At 46.8% G+C, this 15,210-nt stretch overlaps 3 protein-coding genes across 12 annotated transcripts in view; 1 reads left to right on the top strand and 2 right to left on the bottom strand.

The window, feature by feature from the left end:
* The window catches only part of erbin (erbb2 interacting protein), a 33,539-nt gene extending 29,697 nt beyond the window's left edge, over positions 1 to 3,842 (bottom strand). For 5 of the 7 annotated variants that reach the window (XM_040196969.2, XM_040196974.2, XM_040196972.2 and 2 more), the window contains exon 1: positions 2,744 to 3,842. The gene's annotated coding sequence lies outside the window, so the exon portion shown is untranslated. Of the gene's footprint in view, positions 1 to 1,912; positions 1,977 to 2,743 lie in introns of all 7 variants that reach the window. The other 2 variants (XM_040196970.2, XM_040196971.2) reach the window with 2 other exon arrangements.
* Positions 3,843 to 4,047: 205 nt separating this feature from the next.
* Positions 4,048 to 10,127, bottom strand: nln (neurolysin (metallopeptidase M3 family)). Of its 2 annotated transcripts, none has more exons than XM_078088920.1 (13): positions 9,892 to 10,127; positions 9,242 to 9,492; positions 8,679 to 8,827; positions 8,271 to 8,375; positions 7,825 to 7,927; positions 7,577 to 7,737; positions 6,962 to 7,097; positions 6,232 to 6,598; positions 5,567 to 5,768; positions 5,277 to 5,463; positions 5,066 to 5,194; positions 4,801 to 4,937; positions 4,048 to 4,700 (listed from the first exon to the last, which is right to left on the bottom strand). In XM_078088920.1, exons 1-13 carry the CDS (start codon positions 9,930 to 9,932, stop codon positions 4,548 to 4,550), a joined length of 2,121 nt encoding a protein of 706 aa, XP_077945046.1. In that variant the 5' UTR covers positions 9,933 to 10,127; the 3' UTR covers positions 4,048 to 4,547. The 2 variants fall into 2 exon arrangements, with proteins under 2 accessions (XP_077945046.1, XP_077945047.1); XM_078088921.1 differs by having other exon boundaries at positions 8,679 to 8,798; positions 9,892 to 10,033.
* On the top strand, positions 10,037 to 14,971 carry sgtb (small glutamine rich tetratricopeptide repeat co-chaperone beta). Of its 3 annotated transcripts, none has more exons than XM_040198102.2 (12): positions 10,037 to 10,221; positions 11,272 to 11,387; positions 11,717 to 11,820; positions 11,975 to 12,050; positions 12,313 to 12,412; positions 12,493 to 12,597; positions 12,695 to 12,833; positions 12,917 to 12,979; positions 13,087 to 13,124; positions 13,206 to 13,289; positions 14,025 to 14,145; positions 14,243 to 14,971. In XM_040198102.2, exons 2-11 carry the CDS (start codon positions 11,288 to 11,290, stop codon positions 14,134 to 14,136), a joined length of 921 nt encoding a protein of 306 aa, XP_040054036.1. In that variant the 5' UTR covers positions 10,037 to 10,221; positions 11,272 to 11,287; the 3' UTR covers positions 14,137 to 14,145; positions 14,243 to 14,971. The 3 variants fall into 3 exon arrangements, with proteins under 3 accessions (XP_040054036.1, XP_077945048.1, XP_040054037.1); XM_078088922.1 differs by having other exon boundaries at positions 10,118 to 10,221; positions 11,275 to 11,387; XM_040198103.2 differs by lacking the exon at positions 10,037 to 10,221 and having other exon boundaries at positions 10,944 to 11,387.
* Positions 14,972 to 15,210: the final 239 nt, after the last annotated feature.

Here is a 15,210-nt window from a genome sequence, read left to right as displayed (position 1 = left end):
TCTTTAGCAATGAGGGGATAACATTTGTATGGACCACCACGTCTACTATAGATCCCACATGATCACTCACAGGCTCACAGACACCTCAGCATGGGAACAACGTGGAAAAATACGGTTTTGTTTCCCAAGAAAGGACGACCAGTTGGTATTTCTTCAAATAACAGAGGCCAGTAGCTTTCAGTGCTCATGGAATATAATATCCGGCGCCGTTATTAGACTCACCGTGGCGAAAGAGCCAAGAACGTGCAAGGACAATCAGACCGGAGAAGATAAATTAACCGTTAGACCACATATTTAAACTCTATGGCAAAGGAAGAGCTCCCAAGGGGCCTTTATTATCCTAATTAGAAACAATAAAAACAGATTTCGGATGTGCAACAAACAAACACTCATTCACCGACTAATCTGTGGATTATCTTCATGAATCATTTGGGCAGTGAGTCACCACAGGGGAGTGAAAATGCCCATAACAGCTTGGCGGTCAAAGGTTCTCAAACCACTTGTTCTGGCCAGTCAACAGTCCAAAGCCCCACATGACAACAACAGCGCCGCGGCGTATTCGGTTTGAAAAAGTAGCTCTGACGTTCAAGTTGCCGACTTTATGGACCAATTATTTCAGCTCTGTGGGGATAAAACATTCTCTGAAGCAGACTCATTAAAAGGAAATAAAAACCTGCAAACAGCTCGCTCTGCGTGCACCTGCTGAGGAGGGCGAGAACATGCGCTGCTCACACACACACACACACACGCACACACGCTCACACGCTCACACACACACACGCTCACACACACACACACACACACGCACACACGCTCACACGCTCACACGCTCACACACACACACGCTCACACACACACACGCTCACACACACACACCCTACCTGCCAAACTTCTTATCTTTTAATAAAGAGCAAAGAAACACTGATCAATTCCTCCGTGGATAAACTCAGTATCTGCACGTCATCAACCCCAACAAACGTCACATGACCGTCGTCAAAAACCACGTGCTCTTCATTCTATGTCGACAGCTTCGTTGTTGACACATTGCAGCGAGAATGTTTCTCTTTTCTTTTTCGCAACTGGCAACTCGAGGAGAGACCCGCTGAACTCTGGGGAAATGTGCACTTATATGGTCACGCAAGAGGGATTTCACACAAAACGCACTACGCACACCGTGTTCAGCAACCAACACCGGGGTGCAAAATTTAAATACGGTTTTAAGGAAAACAGGAATTCTATATTATGAAGTGAAACAGCCTCCCCTGTGCTGGCTCAATGGTTTAACCATTACGGAGCCAGGCTAACATTTTTCCGTTGCGTAATAAAAGATAGGACATTGGCAAGTCCTCGCCGTCGTTCCGTCTCAGAGTGGCACCACAAACTTTTGGCAAGTGCCTCCGTAACAAGACTATTTTGGAAGGAGTGTGAGAATAAGAGCAGTGCAGCAGAGGGCCTTATCTTTCACTCCAGATAAAGTTCGTAGTAAATGATCATACGGGGAACTCGACAAATGAAATGTTCGCCAGCAACTCAATGGAAACATTCCACTGAGGGGGGGCGGCTTGCTTCCTTGATTCATGTTGAAGATCAGTCTTGTGTAAAATTAGAGGAATGATCCAAAGAAGTGCAATGTGGAAAGGAACGCCGAGAAACCACTCCAGAGGCCTAGAAGATAGCCATCAGAACACGGCTGGCCACCACGACACGGTCCGGCGGATAAGGGCTGGTCTTTGTTGACATTTTACAACCGCAGTGATGGCCTTTCAAAAGGCTTATCAGATACTATATCTGCTTTGCTCGATGGCAATGACGGGCCTCGGTGCCAAGGCGTGTTGTTTTAATGCAGGGGAGTCATTCTCCGGATCTCTGACAGCTACCTGGCTAATGCACCAGATACCTGCTGGATTCCTACCTTAGCGTTATATATTCTGTGGAAACACACACGTTGCACCCTGCCACAGAATTTAGCGGAGATGCTGTAAAAAATAAAAAGATAAAATAGATCTGTGTACAAGCTGCTTTATTCGGCAGCATTCCCATACAGGCACAAACCGGGTGAAATGCATTTTTTTGCCCTTTAAATATAAGACCCCAAATCTAGGGAATCGGACGTGGAGATTAACTCCGCATCCATCACACATCTTAACAGGATTAAATTACATCGGAGTTAAATAGCAGGGGCCGTAATCTGATTAGTGAAGTGGTGGTGAGAAACAAAACAAACAGCCGACGTATGGAGCTGCTGCAGTGCAGCTGTTACACCGACACCAATGTTCGGGAATGGCAGAAGAATATTCCCCGATTATTCGCCCCGTGGTTTTAATTTGAACTAATCTGTTCGAGGCTCAGAATAAACCAGGAGGCAGTCGGGCAAACATTTTTTTTTTTTTTTAAAAGGAGGCAGACGTGTAACGTTACAGCTGTTGACCGAAGACAAAATAAATACAGAGAGCTGCTTAAACCTCTCGTCAAAACACGCGTGTTACATCACGCGTGCGGACACGGCGGTTGTCACACACGCACAGGGGGGGTGACAACATTTATTTTGACCTTAATATTTCCGACACAATTGACTGGAATGAATGAGAACTCAAGAGTCGGGGACGGCGCGAGAAACGCGACCTGGATGCTAGGCAGCTAGCAGCGACGTTAGCATCCCGAATGGCTGGTTGTTTAAGAGGGGGGGGGGGGTAGCGAGCACGAACAGGAGCCCGAAACTTGTTACGCAAACAAAGAGACTCACCTGAATTACTGTCGAGTCGAGGTCTCATCCAGCGGGGGTCCGGGTGATGGGACGGTATTGCCCCCACCTCCCTCTCCCCCCCAAAAAAAACACACAAAAATAATGTGTCGAGAGAGCGGGCGTTGGCGTCACAGCTCCGCTCGAGGGTTAACGGTGGTTCGGTGCGGGGTTGCTAGCCGCTAGCATGGAGCTAATGCTGCCCCGCTCGGAGAGAAAGTCGGAGCTAGCCGTTAGCATGGAGCTAATGCTGCCCCGCTCGGAGAGAAAGTCGGAGCTAGCCGTTAGCATGGAGCTAATGCTGCCCCGCTCAGAGAGAAAGTCGGAGCTAGCCGTTAGCATGGAGCTAATGCTGCCCCGCTCAGAGAGAAAGTCGGAGCTGGCCCATCACAGCACCAACCGTCCTCCAGTTCTTCGACGGTGTCGTCCCCCGAATTGTTTTTCACGATAAAGAAAAGTATCTACCTTCCAGTAAAAAAATAAAATAAAAAGCCCTTAAATCGGACTTAATGACAGAAGCATAAAAAAAACACTTAACTAAAAATCCAAAATGTCCACGACACTCGGCGAGGAAACGCGAAAAAGGGCAGAAAACGCGAACGAGCCCTCCTCGGATAAAGTGTGCAGCACCCAGATGTTCCCACTCATAATTCCCTCAGTTTCTTCTTCTTCTCCTTCCTTCCTTCCTTCCTTCCTTTTCTTTCAACCGAGCAGCTGGCGGGAGTCTTCCGACGCGACACCGAGGCCGTCCGAGAGCAACACGGAGCGGGTTTCCTTCGCTGCGACCTCTGCGCACGTAGGAGCGAGGAGCGGAGGGGAGGCTGAACCGGGGCGAGTCGAGCCCTCACTGCCCTCCTGCTGCACGGAGCCGCGCGGGCGATGCCTTCAATGCGTCTCCCCCTCCTCCCTCCTCCGGAACACCTCGCAGGGGGTCCGTTTCCTTTCGACGAGGTGTTTTATCTCGCTCTGATTAGATTATGGATCGGTTTTGAATAAGTCCATAAGGCCGTTAAATCAGTCGGCTTGTGTCCGTAAAGGCATTAACAGTTTAGGGCGTCGGCGGCGGCCGCATGTGCCACAGGCTTTTTTTTATTCGCGTGATAATCGATTTACAGCGTTTAAGGCGTTACGCCGACAATAACATGTATATATGTCTTATTTTAAAACTCGCGTGGCAACATCTGCTATCACGTGGCGCCCCCTGGTGCTCAGAGCGTGACCTCGTTCCTCGCATGGCAGCTTTTCAAATCAAGTTGGTGTCAAACTCTCTTCCAAAACATGGTGACTGACATGTTTTATACAACTTATTTTTGTAGATTTTCCCTCATAATGGCTTTATTATTTTTAAAGGAGATGTATCACAGTTGTTCTCATTAAGGCTTCGTCCAGCCATATAACGCTTTGTGCTTATGTTCAAATCTTTAGCTGTGCAAAAGAATGTTTTGTCTCAATTGCGATTGCGTGTCCTTTCACACCGCAGGAAAGGTGTAAACAGTGCAGTCATTGTGCGTGCTGTCTTACTGGGACACTTGAATAAAACAAATAGGTTAGTTTTAATGTTATAAGAACCACCTGTGGGTCTCCAACCATTATCAATTAAATGACTGCTCTGAATAAAACAAATAAAGCATTATCTCGATGACCCTTCGTGAGCTACTGTACAATTGAACAAATGCCACCAGGTAAAAATCGTCAATTAAACAAATTTTAAAACAAGTACTGATAGTTTTCTACTTTTCTGGACGTGCATCCAGTCAATTAAACCACTAAATTGCTTTGACTTTAGACTCTTAAGGAACATCTAAAATTACAGCTCCTTTATTTCCCCCGACTTAATCAGTCCTTTGCACTGGAAGAAGGGCTCCTGACGTGGGCCGCGTCCGAGGAAGGTTTTCAGCATGTCCAGGCCGTCCACAGAGCCCCCGGCCTCCAGAATCACCCTCCTGTACTCCCTCCCCACCTGCAGAACACATTTGCCATTAAAACAAAAGAGATGTATGCTTCCAAATTATTGGGGTATAATTGCATGTCTTATTAGACATAATAATAATCACACCAACCTTTGGATTCATAATGCCTTCCTTTTTGAAACGACTGAAAAACATGTCCATGGAGTGGACTTCGCTCCACAGGTAGCTGTAGTACTGAGCATCGTATCCTCCGACCAAGTGACTGAAACTGGCCGTCATGTTGGTACCTGCAGAAAAACAAATCTTTGTCATCACGTCGAAATGGTCTCGGACAACAGCTATTGACTAGTTGTAAGAAAAAAAAATCTACAATTCTCTAATTGAATGCTGAAAGTTACTCGCGTCTCCTGCAGACCTGGTGTAGCGGGAACGCCCAGGATGTCCTGGTGGTGCTCTGCAAACACCGCGGCCGTGTCCGCGCACCGACCGGCGTGCAGCGACTGGTCCACTTTGCCGAGGACAACCTGACGCAGGTTCATCAGTCCTGAAGAGGACCAACTAGTCAGCGGGACACTTGAATCGTGCATATAGTCTGCATTTAGATCTTTTATCTTTATGCGTCTGACCAGTGTTGGCGACTCTGGACGCGATCAGTTTGTCGAGCAGAGCGTCCGGGATCGGGCTGCCGTCCTTGTAGTGGCGAGACATTCTCCTCAGAGGCTCCTTCTCCCAAACCCAGTTCTCGAGCATCTGAGAGGGCACCTCCACGAAGTCGGTCTCCACCAGGGTTCCGCTGAATTCGGAGAAAGTGGTCTGAGGCGGACCAAAAAAACAAAAAAGGGAAGAAGTTCATGCTCTATCGTTCTAACCGCACATGCATGAAGATCCGGCCGAGGGTGCAGCCGCGGCGCCCTACCTTGGAGCAGAGCTCGTGCATAACGTGGCCAAACTCGTGAAAGAAGGTCTCCACCTCGTGGTGCTGGAGGAGCGAGGGGCAACCTTTCCTGGGCTTGGTGAAGTTAGCCACCATAGCCGCCACCGGCAGCCGGCGCTTTCCGTCCGGCCCTCTGCAGCCGGGCCGCAGCCCGAAGCAGGCAGCGTGGCCGTACTTCCCTTCCCTGGCGGAAGATGAGCTCTTTACTTACTAATGAATCAATTCAAAAGCAGCCAAAGTACATTTTTCATCTTCTTCTCTAAGACTGGTGGAAAGAAAACATCGAAAATAAATATTCCGGTTTTGTCAGCACCATGTTCATGTGCTTCTGTACATCTTGGACTCATTTGTGTAGTAAAACATTACATTTAGTGACATTTCATTCCGGGTTCTCAGTAGTGTTTTGCAAAAAACGTGTGTCATTTTACAATACCTATATTTCCTAAAACCCAGCTGTATCCAATGTGGAGATGCATGAGGTAATGCATAGTTTGCATAACTAAACATGTAGTCAGCTGTAGCATCTCCACTTCATTGACAGTGAACAATCCAAACTGAACATTACTGTGGCCTTTGTGATATTCGTAATAATCCCGTGACAGGACCAAATATAAAAGGAAAACAACCGTTAGTTGCATTCTCTCTACCTTGGATGCAAGTCCAGGTAGAACTGGCCGATCTCCTCGCCCGTCTCCGTGTCCCGGGCCGAGTAAAGCTTCACGTCTTCATGCCACACGTGGGCATGTTCCACCTCGGCGTACGTGAGACCCAGCAGCTCCTGGTAGATTCCCAACAGTCCCTCCGTCACCACGTCCAGCGGGAAATACTCGATCAGTTTGTCCTTGTTCACGGCGAACTTGCACTGCTCCACTTGATTCATGTAGTAGGGCAGGTCCCAGGCGTGGATCTGCCCATCGAACGGGTAGCCCTTCATCGAGCACTCCCGCTTCTTCAGGGCCAGGATGTACTTCCTCTCCTTGATTCCAACGGGCTTCAGCGTCTCATGGAACGTGTCTGTAAAGTGGGCGGAGAAAAGTCTTCAAAGTCCCTTCTGACATACAACCAAAGGGAATATTTAATCATCAACTACGTCCCTTCTAAACCCATTTGTCGCTCAGTGGCAGCACACCGAGAGCTTTCCCTACTTACTGAGAGATATACGACCTTGATCATGAGCCTGGCTACTGTTTATTCCGTTATGTTACACCACACATGAACAGGAACGTAGTACAACATTCATCGGAAGTGTGTGTGGGGTGTAGTGTTTCTCTCTCTCTCACAGTTATTTATTCTCCATCTTAGATTACACATGTGTTGTGTGTGCGCGTGCGTGCGTGTGCGTGTGCCCAAGTGGTGACATGTCAAAAGGTGTCGTACCTAAAAAGTCAGAGACTCTGCTCGCGTTCTTGGCCATGTTGATCTCCAGCACATAGTCCGCATGGCAACTGTAACCAAGTAGGTCTGCGGCCTTCGCCTTCAGTTGTATTACCTCTTCAAGGATTGGCGTGTTAACCTGAAAAATAAATTGTATTATAGATATATATATATAGATATATATATCTATATATATATATATAAATAATAAGATAAACAGATCAGCTGATTAGAGTCTACATCGGTGTTTTTGGTTTACAGTGAAACTACACAAACTTATGTTCTTTTGATAAGTCAGTCAATTGGCCTTTTTCAATCATTCACCATATTTATCTTATATTTCCGTTCCTCCGCGTAATATTTAAACGTGACCCACTCCACAAAAATGAACAAAAACAAAGTCTGTACTGATCACTTTCTAAAAGCCACCTCCTGTATCACCCGTCGAATGCTTTTAACGTGCCAACCGCAGTGGGCGAGCGGTTTGCTCATCTAGCAGTCATTCAATCCAGCTGTCAATGCACATCGGCCCCGATTACCACGTAGAGACGTGATCGCCGCGGGAGTTAAAAACAGACGGGTCCCGCTGCGTTCGGGGCGGCGTCGGACTCCGGTTACCTCCTTACACCTGCTGTGGAAAGCGGTCTCCATCTTCCTCCTGGTCTCCGGGTGGTGACACCTCTTCATCAGCGGGTAGTAGTGGGGATATTCGAATGTCACTTTGTAGCGCCCATCTGCCGTCCGGTCCAGGCCGTTGAGATAGCCGTCCGCCAGCCCGCCTGAACACAAGACGGCGACGAGGTCGGCGGGGGAGCCGTGACGTTTGTACGAAACCAGACTCTAAGGTTCGGGCATCGCCGGCTTACCTAATTCGTTCTCGGAAAAAACGAGGAACGTGTTGTCCTCGTTCAGGTTCTTGTTAAACTCAATGGAGAGTTCACTTATCAGCATGGAGGTTCTTTTTATTTGCTTGGAAGAGGGGGAAAAAAAAAAAAAAGCACGATTAAATGACCGAGTTGCTGAAATGCAAAAACACAAGAGCACCCAAAAATCAGACTTCAAAATAAAAGACCGGCCTTTGCTGTGACCTCGGAAATTGTTAACGTGTCCCATGTCGAAGTGTCCCTGAGCAAGACACCGAACCCCTAATTGCTCGTAAATGTGATTACAATTGACCTGTAAATGTGATTTAATGTAAAAAAATGTAAATGTAATGTAATGTAAAAAAACACGGTATTTAATGTAATATACGAGCAATAAATATGGTGAAGAGTAAAAGCAGCTTTCATAACCAGATGACATATTGCATTACCTCTTGAATATCTTTAGATAGGTGCAGTCCTTTCCGCTTGCCCGATGTAACAAGTCTTTCTAAGAATCGCTTTTCTTCAGGTGAGAGGTTTTCCTGGAGCTTTTTCTGTTTAAAATAATCACACAGACAACCACACCTTCATTTAAATTCCATGGTAATCACGCTGCACGTCGGCCAGCCAGCGATATCATATTTGGCACCTTGGAAAAGATCACAAATGTCTTTCTTCGGCTAAATAAGAAGCAGCCTGAACTATTCAGCTGCTGTCTGGCTGAGAATAAATGTGAAAATAATCCATCATTGGAACAGCAACTGGGATCCGTGTTTTAAATCCACACTGTGAGCATCTTTTAGATTGTACATTACTTTTAACGGATTGGTTTAAACGGTTTATATTCAGAGACGTACCTGCAAGGCGGTGATTCGCTTGAACACATCTTCCCTCATACTGATCTCCACGTCAAACTGAGACAGCTTCTTGTCGGCCTCGGTGCTCGCTGTCCGAACCTCTTTGGAGGGACAAACGTACTGAGGGAAATCAAGAACATGGAGTGATGCTACCGGAACAGAAAGAGAAGACAAAAGCCCCCTTGGATGTTACTATAAACTGAGGAACATTGGGAAACGTATAAAGACACATAGCCTGATGCATGTAAAATGATATATATATATATATAGATAGAAGTGGAAATCACCATCTGTACCTCCACCTGGGGAAGAATAAACATTTTGTGCTGTAATCAAAAAGGGAAAATGTGCCACCTCTTGTGTGACTGTTAAATGCAGTAAAAGTCACTTTTATCTTCAATCGACTACATTTGCCAACAACACTGGGAGAGATTTTCCCTCAAATGATTTAAAATATAACTACAGTTAAACTCTCTGACAGTCTTTGGCTGCGCACACATCCGTTCCTCCCATGCGGACAACAACAAAAGTGCAGAAAAGGACCACACCTCTGTGACACTTACATGCAAAATCCAGCTTGGCATGCGCCACGGCTCTCAGGGTGTTTTCGACAGAAACGTCCTCTATGTCCAGAGATCCCACGTCATCGTAGGCCGCCTTCACTCTGTCCATCAGGCCGGCCGCGGCCGTCCGGATGTCATCCGGGGTCAGGTCCCACCTCAGCGGGCTTACCTGGTGGCCGGGCCGGGAGCAGCCTCTGGCAGACATCACGCACGCCTTCTGGATGGTCATTCTCAGCAGAGGTTTGGAGACGCTGTGGAGAATCACAAGAGCTCCCCCCCGTTTAAAAACAGCTCAGCACCCCGGAGTGACCTCAGCAGGTGGCAGCAGCTAAGCCGGTGCGTTCTTCAAGGGCACGTAGAACGTATTCTGCTGAGTGGTGTCCTTTTCCCCCACTTAGTGTATGGTTTCATGGCATGGAAAACATTTTAAAACAGGGACATGGAAACGAGGAGCACTTTGCTAGGCAGCATTTCAGAGAGTTTAAGTGCTTGAAGGGGGCAGGGGGCAGGGGGGGGGGGGTGCATTTCTTTATAACGTTATTATGAATATGAGGTGGTCAATTAAACAAACGGGGGGGCGCAAGGAATGCAGATAGGGTCACGTGACATGTTGCATGTTAGAAATGCACTTTTGCTGGAGCGTAAGTTACCTGCAGAGCGCGCGGCAGACCACAACTCGCAGGGCAGACATGTCGGCTCTTTCCGTGCAAACAAAAAATAACAAAAGGAGAAGAAGAAGAAGCCCTTCGTGTTCCTCTCACTGCAGCTCAGCCAGAAAAGGGCAGCGACCATAAATATACATCAAGGCAGCGACAACGGGCAGCGCGCTCCCTTCTCCCTCCGCCGGGGAAAACGCGTCTTACTTCCGCGTTCGCCGCGCATGCGCAGACGAGCGTCACATCCCGACATCATCATCATCGTCGAGTCCTCATGACGCCGCAGCAGCAGCAGCAGCAGCGGACAGCTGGAGAAGAGCTCAGGTAGGACGAACTGTTGTTCCTAAACCTGCGTGCTGCTGTTTGAATGTCGGGGTTGGGGGGGTCTTTCTCCTCCACACGGGGGGCGTTTAGCCAGCGAGCCTCCTCTCCTTTAACATGCGACGTGTCTGCGTGTGCAACGCCTCTCAAATCTATCAACACATGTAACGTTACATCATGGCTCGTTGGCGCGTGCCAAACACGCAACACGCAGGGAGCAGCGGCTGTGCCAGCAGGTCCCTAATTACCCCCCCCACCCCCCCAAAAGGCATCTCCCTGTACGTTTGTATCTGTAAATAACGTTCCCCGTATCGGTCCCCACCACTGAGCGTTGGGCCTCAACCCCCCTTTCTGCTACGAAGGAGAGAAAAGACAGAAGACAAACAAACAAAGACAAAGCTTCTTTTCCTTTTTAGATCAAACACGAATCGCATCCTCCTCCCCAGTTGTCTTGACAACAAGAACCGGATGCTGATCGGCAGCGTTGCAGTAGTGTTGGATGGATGTGATAAAGTGATAATGTGGTGCTGTTGATATCACTTTGGGCTAATAGGAGCCGATACAACAAGAAGCTCAGACTGCAGGGTCCATGACGCATATGCAAAGACCTTCACTAATGCAATTAATGAGAGTACCCCAAATCATTTGTGGGCCAACATTTAATGAGCCATCAAAAATAATAAGAATGCTAACACTGGATAGTCACAGTAATCATTATATCAATCAGTCACACAACATATTATCCACCTTCTTCATGATGTATTAGAGGCACTTCGAAAGATCTTTGCATCTGACCACCATGTTGATAAAGAAAACATCCACACTTTTCTTAGAACATGCATCACTCTGTAAATGAATGGGTTTGGATGTGGCGACTTAAACACAAACGTATCAACAGATGACCAACTAACGACCAAGGACTGATAGTGAAGCTCTTTTGATATAGTGGCCACTCACAGAACTGTTGTTTGCATGCATTAGTTATGCATCCTCACACAAAGTTTGACCCTATATGAATGATACAGTCCTTTTTGTCCCGTCCCGCGCGTGCAGCAGATTTTAGGAAAACATGGCAGTGGAGAAGCGTCTGGCGTTCTCCATCGTGCAGTTCCTACGAGATCAAACCCACTGCGGCGCTTTGAATTCCGACGAGCAGGAGAGCCTGGACGGTAGGTCAACTCACCGTGCACTCGCACCGTCCAAAGGCAGGACACCTGTCCCACGTCCCAAGTCTGCGTGCAACAGATCTTGGTACCCTGACGAGGAGAGAACCAACAGGAGCAGGTTTTGTCATCAAAAAGAATCACAATTTAAGATGAATTGAGGTACAATGTGGCTTGTTTCCTCGCTCATGAACAGGAGAATTTCTCCCTCCCGGACGTGCAGCCAAAGCTCTGACTCACCGTAATAACACGGTTGACTCAACGACTGTTTATCTGCCTACCTAAAATCTCTCGAATGTGATTTACATCAGCAGCATCGTCCTCTCTCCCTGCAGTCGCCATTCAGTGTTTGGAGACGACCTTTAAGATCAGCTCCAGCGACTCCCATCTCGCTGTGCCACAGCCTCTGGCGGACATATTCCTCAATTCCCTGCTGAAGGTGGGTGAGCTGCATCATCGTGCACTTATAGATGACTGCGTGTTTAATGAAATGAGTTAAACATTTGCGTCCATCATAACAACCTTCTGTTTACATCACAGCCACTAATAATTTCCCGTCCCAGTAATAGTTGTTGTGTTTTGCATTTGGGTAGAATGACAACATCAGCAAACCGGAGACCTCCCCGTCTCCAGAAGTCATTGAACGAGCAGAGCAACTTAAGAATGAAGGTAATTTAAAGCTTTTTCATTTAAATTCCAAAACAGTTCACATCCCCGGCGAGAAGGGATAAGAAATACACAAGAAGCCAAAGAAGGAGCCAATGTAAAGAGGCTAAAACGGATGATGTGATTGTACCTCCTGGTCCCAGCAGCTTCTGCCTTTTGCTGTTTTGAACGTTTTGTAGTTAATCAAGTTTTAAAGCTAAATGGACGTAATCAAAGCCACTTTTTAGAATAACACAATCCTACTTCCACACTTCTATATTTTCAGGCAACAATCACATGAAGGAGGAGAACTACAGATGTGCAGTGGAGTGCTACACGAAGGCCATCGACATGGACCTGAGGAACGCCGTGTACTACTGCAACAGGTATTTGTTATTGATTTAGCGCGGCGGCGGCATTGTTTACCGCTGGGCAGCGATGAAGCTCGGCGTGTAACACTCCGCAGGGCTGCGGCTCACAGCAAACTGGGGAATTACACCGAGGCCACTGGTGACTGCGAAAGAGCCATCGGGATCGACCCCACCTACAGCAAAGCGTACGGCCGGATGGGGTGAGTCCTGTGGCGGCTTTTCAACAGGAGATCTGCACCAAAAAAAAAACAAAAAAAAACTCCACGTGTGTCCTTTTTTCCCCACTCGGGGCTCCAGTTTGGCGTTGACGGCCACGAACAAGTACCCGGACGCGATCGCCTACTTCAAGAAAGCCCTGGTGCTGGACCCCGAAAACGACACCTACAAATCCAACTTGAAGATTGCGGAGCAGAAGCAGAAAGAAGCCACCAGCCCGGTGAGTCCAAACACAGTGGGCTCTCCTCATTGCGTGACGCACGGGTGTGTTTTTACACGGTGGCCTTGAATGTTGTTCCTCAGATAGCGGCTGGGTTGGGGTTCGACATGGCCAGTTTGATCAACAACCCCGCCTTCATCAGCATGGTAAGCGCGCGTCAGGATGCAGCCAATCTAAGCCCGCGGGGACGCGAGATGATTCTAAACTAGGAGACAGTTGTCCTCGGATGTACAGCTTGGATTTGTGTTCACAGGCCGCGAGCGTGATGCAGAACCAGCAAGTTCAACAGCTGTGAGTGTTGAAATGAGTTGGCGGCATTGAGAGCGAAGGGTTTGTAGACGTTGTCTGACTCTCTGTCCTCGTGCCGCTCAGTATGTCAGGAATGATGTCCAACGCAGTCGGGGGTCCTGCAGCCGGAGTGGGCGGACTGTCGGACATTTCCAGCTTAATTGAAGCGTAAGTATGCTTGATTTTTAGGTGACTGCTTGATGACAGACAGTTTCATATGAGTTATACATTTGACTTTTTTTTTTTTTTTTAACTATTTTTTGACCAAATATCTTTTGACTTTTTCTTTCAAACCATTTTTTACCTAATATTTATTTTTCAATTGTCATGACATTTTTCGATCTTCATATTTTTTTCACAACATGTTTGACCTTCTATTGCTTTACTTTATTTTTCATGACATTTTTCGACCTAAGTTTTATTTTGAAAACATTTTTCGACCCAATTTATTTTTACATTTATTCCAAATATTTTTATCTGAGATTTTTCGACCTCCATGTATAGATTTCTTTTTAAAACATTTTTTGCGACCTATGATTTCTTTTCTTTTTCTTTCATGACATTTTCTTTTAACATATTTAGACTTTTTGACCTAATATATTTCGACATTTTTTTTCTTCTTTCTGTACTTCTTCTTCCATGACATATTTCAACATAACATATTTTGACCGAAACAACATTTTTTAACAAAAATCCACAAACCATAAGGGGAGCTAATTTGGAAAATGTAGATTAACCAGGTGTGTAATATAATGTGAAATATCAAAAGGTACTGTGGCTTAAAGGCAGTTTGTAGCTCGTCTTCGCTCGGTTGGCCTTCAACGTGTTTGAGTGGTTTTGGGAGCCGTTGCCCTGCGGACGGCCTTCCAGCGGGTGAACACACTTATCTCTCCACTCGGTCAGGGGTCAACAGTTCGCCCAGCAGATCCAGCAGCAGAACCCGGAGCTCATCGAGCAGCTGAGGAACCACATCCGGAGCCGCTCCTTCAGCGGCAGCGCCGAGGAGCACTCATGATCCGCTCAGGTGATCGGAGTTTTAAACCCTTGCTGATCTCGTGTGACAACGACAAAAAAAAGGAATATATTTGTATCACTAACATGCATCATTTATCTTTTTCCAGTCACACGTTACTTCATTTTTTTCCGAGGAAGGTCAACCACATGACGCGATTACAATCTCTTCACCCGTTTCTTGAAATCACTGCTGGAATGAGGAGACGAGGATTTGGCTGAAGGCACTTTACTGCGAGTACAGACGAAGGCCGAGGGACCGGACCACGAAGTGAAGCATCCCACCCACGCAGGGCAAAACGCATTGTAAACACCGAATCATCAAAAGAGACAGGAACTCATTAGTAAATAAACCCGCAGAGCTCGTGTTTTATATGTGCTGAAAATACTGTCCTCTTCATGTCTGCAGCTACGGGTCCTTCTGTCTAGTCGGGGCACTTCTGAGAGGGTTGGGGAGGAATGTACTTCTACAGCATCGCAGGGAACATCTCGGCTTTTTCTCACTCAATAGCGGCAACACATTGTTTACATTTAATATTATTTTTGTAGACCGAAGACGCATGTTATAACACTCGCTTATTTGGGACCTAAGACAACCATGTTATTGTATAGCAGTGTTTGCAGCCTGCATTGTGTTGTTATTGCACTTTAGAACATAAATATCTCCCCTTTAAGCATATTTAATCGTTGAATTACTAGTGACAGAGTATACAGATTGTTCCCCATTGCATGCTCTTTTATCTGGGATTTGGGATCAGATGCTTTATTGAAGAAAATAGCTATACTAGGACAGCGCAAGGTTTTGTCTAAAAACATGTGAATAAATGTCTTGAAATCCATCCAGTTATTTTCGTTTTTCTGTCATTACTTCATGAAGGAGGCGCGACGTCCTCCGCGTTAAATAATATCTTTAAATCGCCGGTGACAATCAGTCAGAATCCAAATCCCTTTAGCAGGCTCACACTTTAAAGGGGATCAGCACTAATTGAATCCGTGTTACCCTGACGATGTCGTGTCACCTCATCGCGGTCTTGGAGGCTGATGATTAACACGCCTGCGTGACAGACAATTTTCACAA

The sequence above is a fragment of the Gasterosteus aculeatus genome, chromosome 14 (genome assembly GCF_964276395.1).
Source record: "Gasterosteus aculeatus chromosome 14, fGasAcu3.hap1.1, whole genome shotgun sequence".
NCBI lineage: Eukaryota > Metazoa > Chordata > Actinopteri > Perciformes > Gasterosteidae > Gasterosteus > Gasterosteus aculeatus.
The sequence above is the reverse complement of the archived record's forward strand: the minus strand, read 5'-3'. Positions and strand labels throughout refer to the sequence as shown.

Bases quoted from the DNA above. Each gene is read 5' to 3' on its own strand.
- sgtb (XM_040198102.2), top strand. From the start codon at position 11,288: ATGGCAGTGGAGAAGCGTCTGGCGTTCTCCATCGTGCAGTTCCTACGA. The intron at 12,598-12,694 runs GTGAGTCCTGTG...TCGGGGCTCCAG, and splicing joins AAAGCGTACGGCCGGATGGG to TTTGGCGTTGACGGCCACGA. The intron at 13,125-13,205 runs GTGAGTGTTGAA...CGTGCCGCTCAG, and splicing joins AACCAGCAAGTTCAACAGCT to TATGTCAGGAATGATGTCCA.
- nln (XM_078088920.1), bottom strand. From the start codon at position 9,932: ATGTCTGCCCTGCGAGTTGTGGTCTGCCGCGCGCTCTGCAG. The intron at 9,493-9,891 runs GTAACTTACGCT...GATTCTCCACAG, and splicing joins GTCTGCCGCGCGCTCTGCAG to CGTCTCCAAACCTCTGCTGA. The intron at 7,738-7,824 runs GTAAGCCGGCGA...TCTTGTGTTCAG, and splicing joins TTTTTCCGAGAACGAATTAG to GCGGGCTGGCGGACGGCTAT.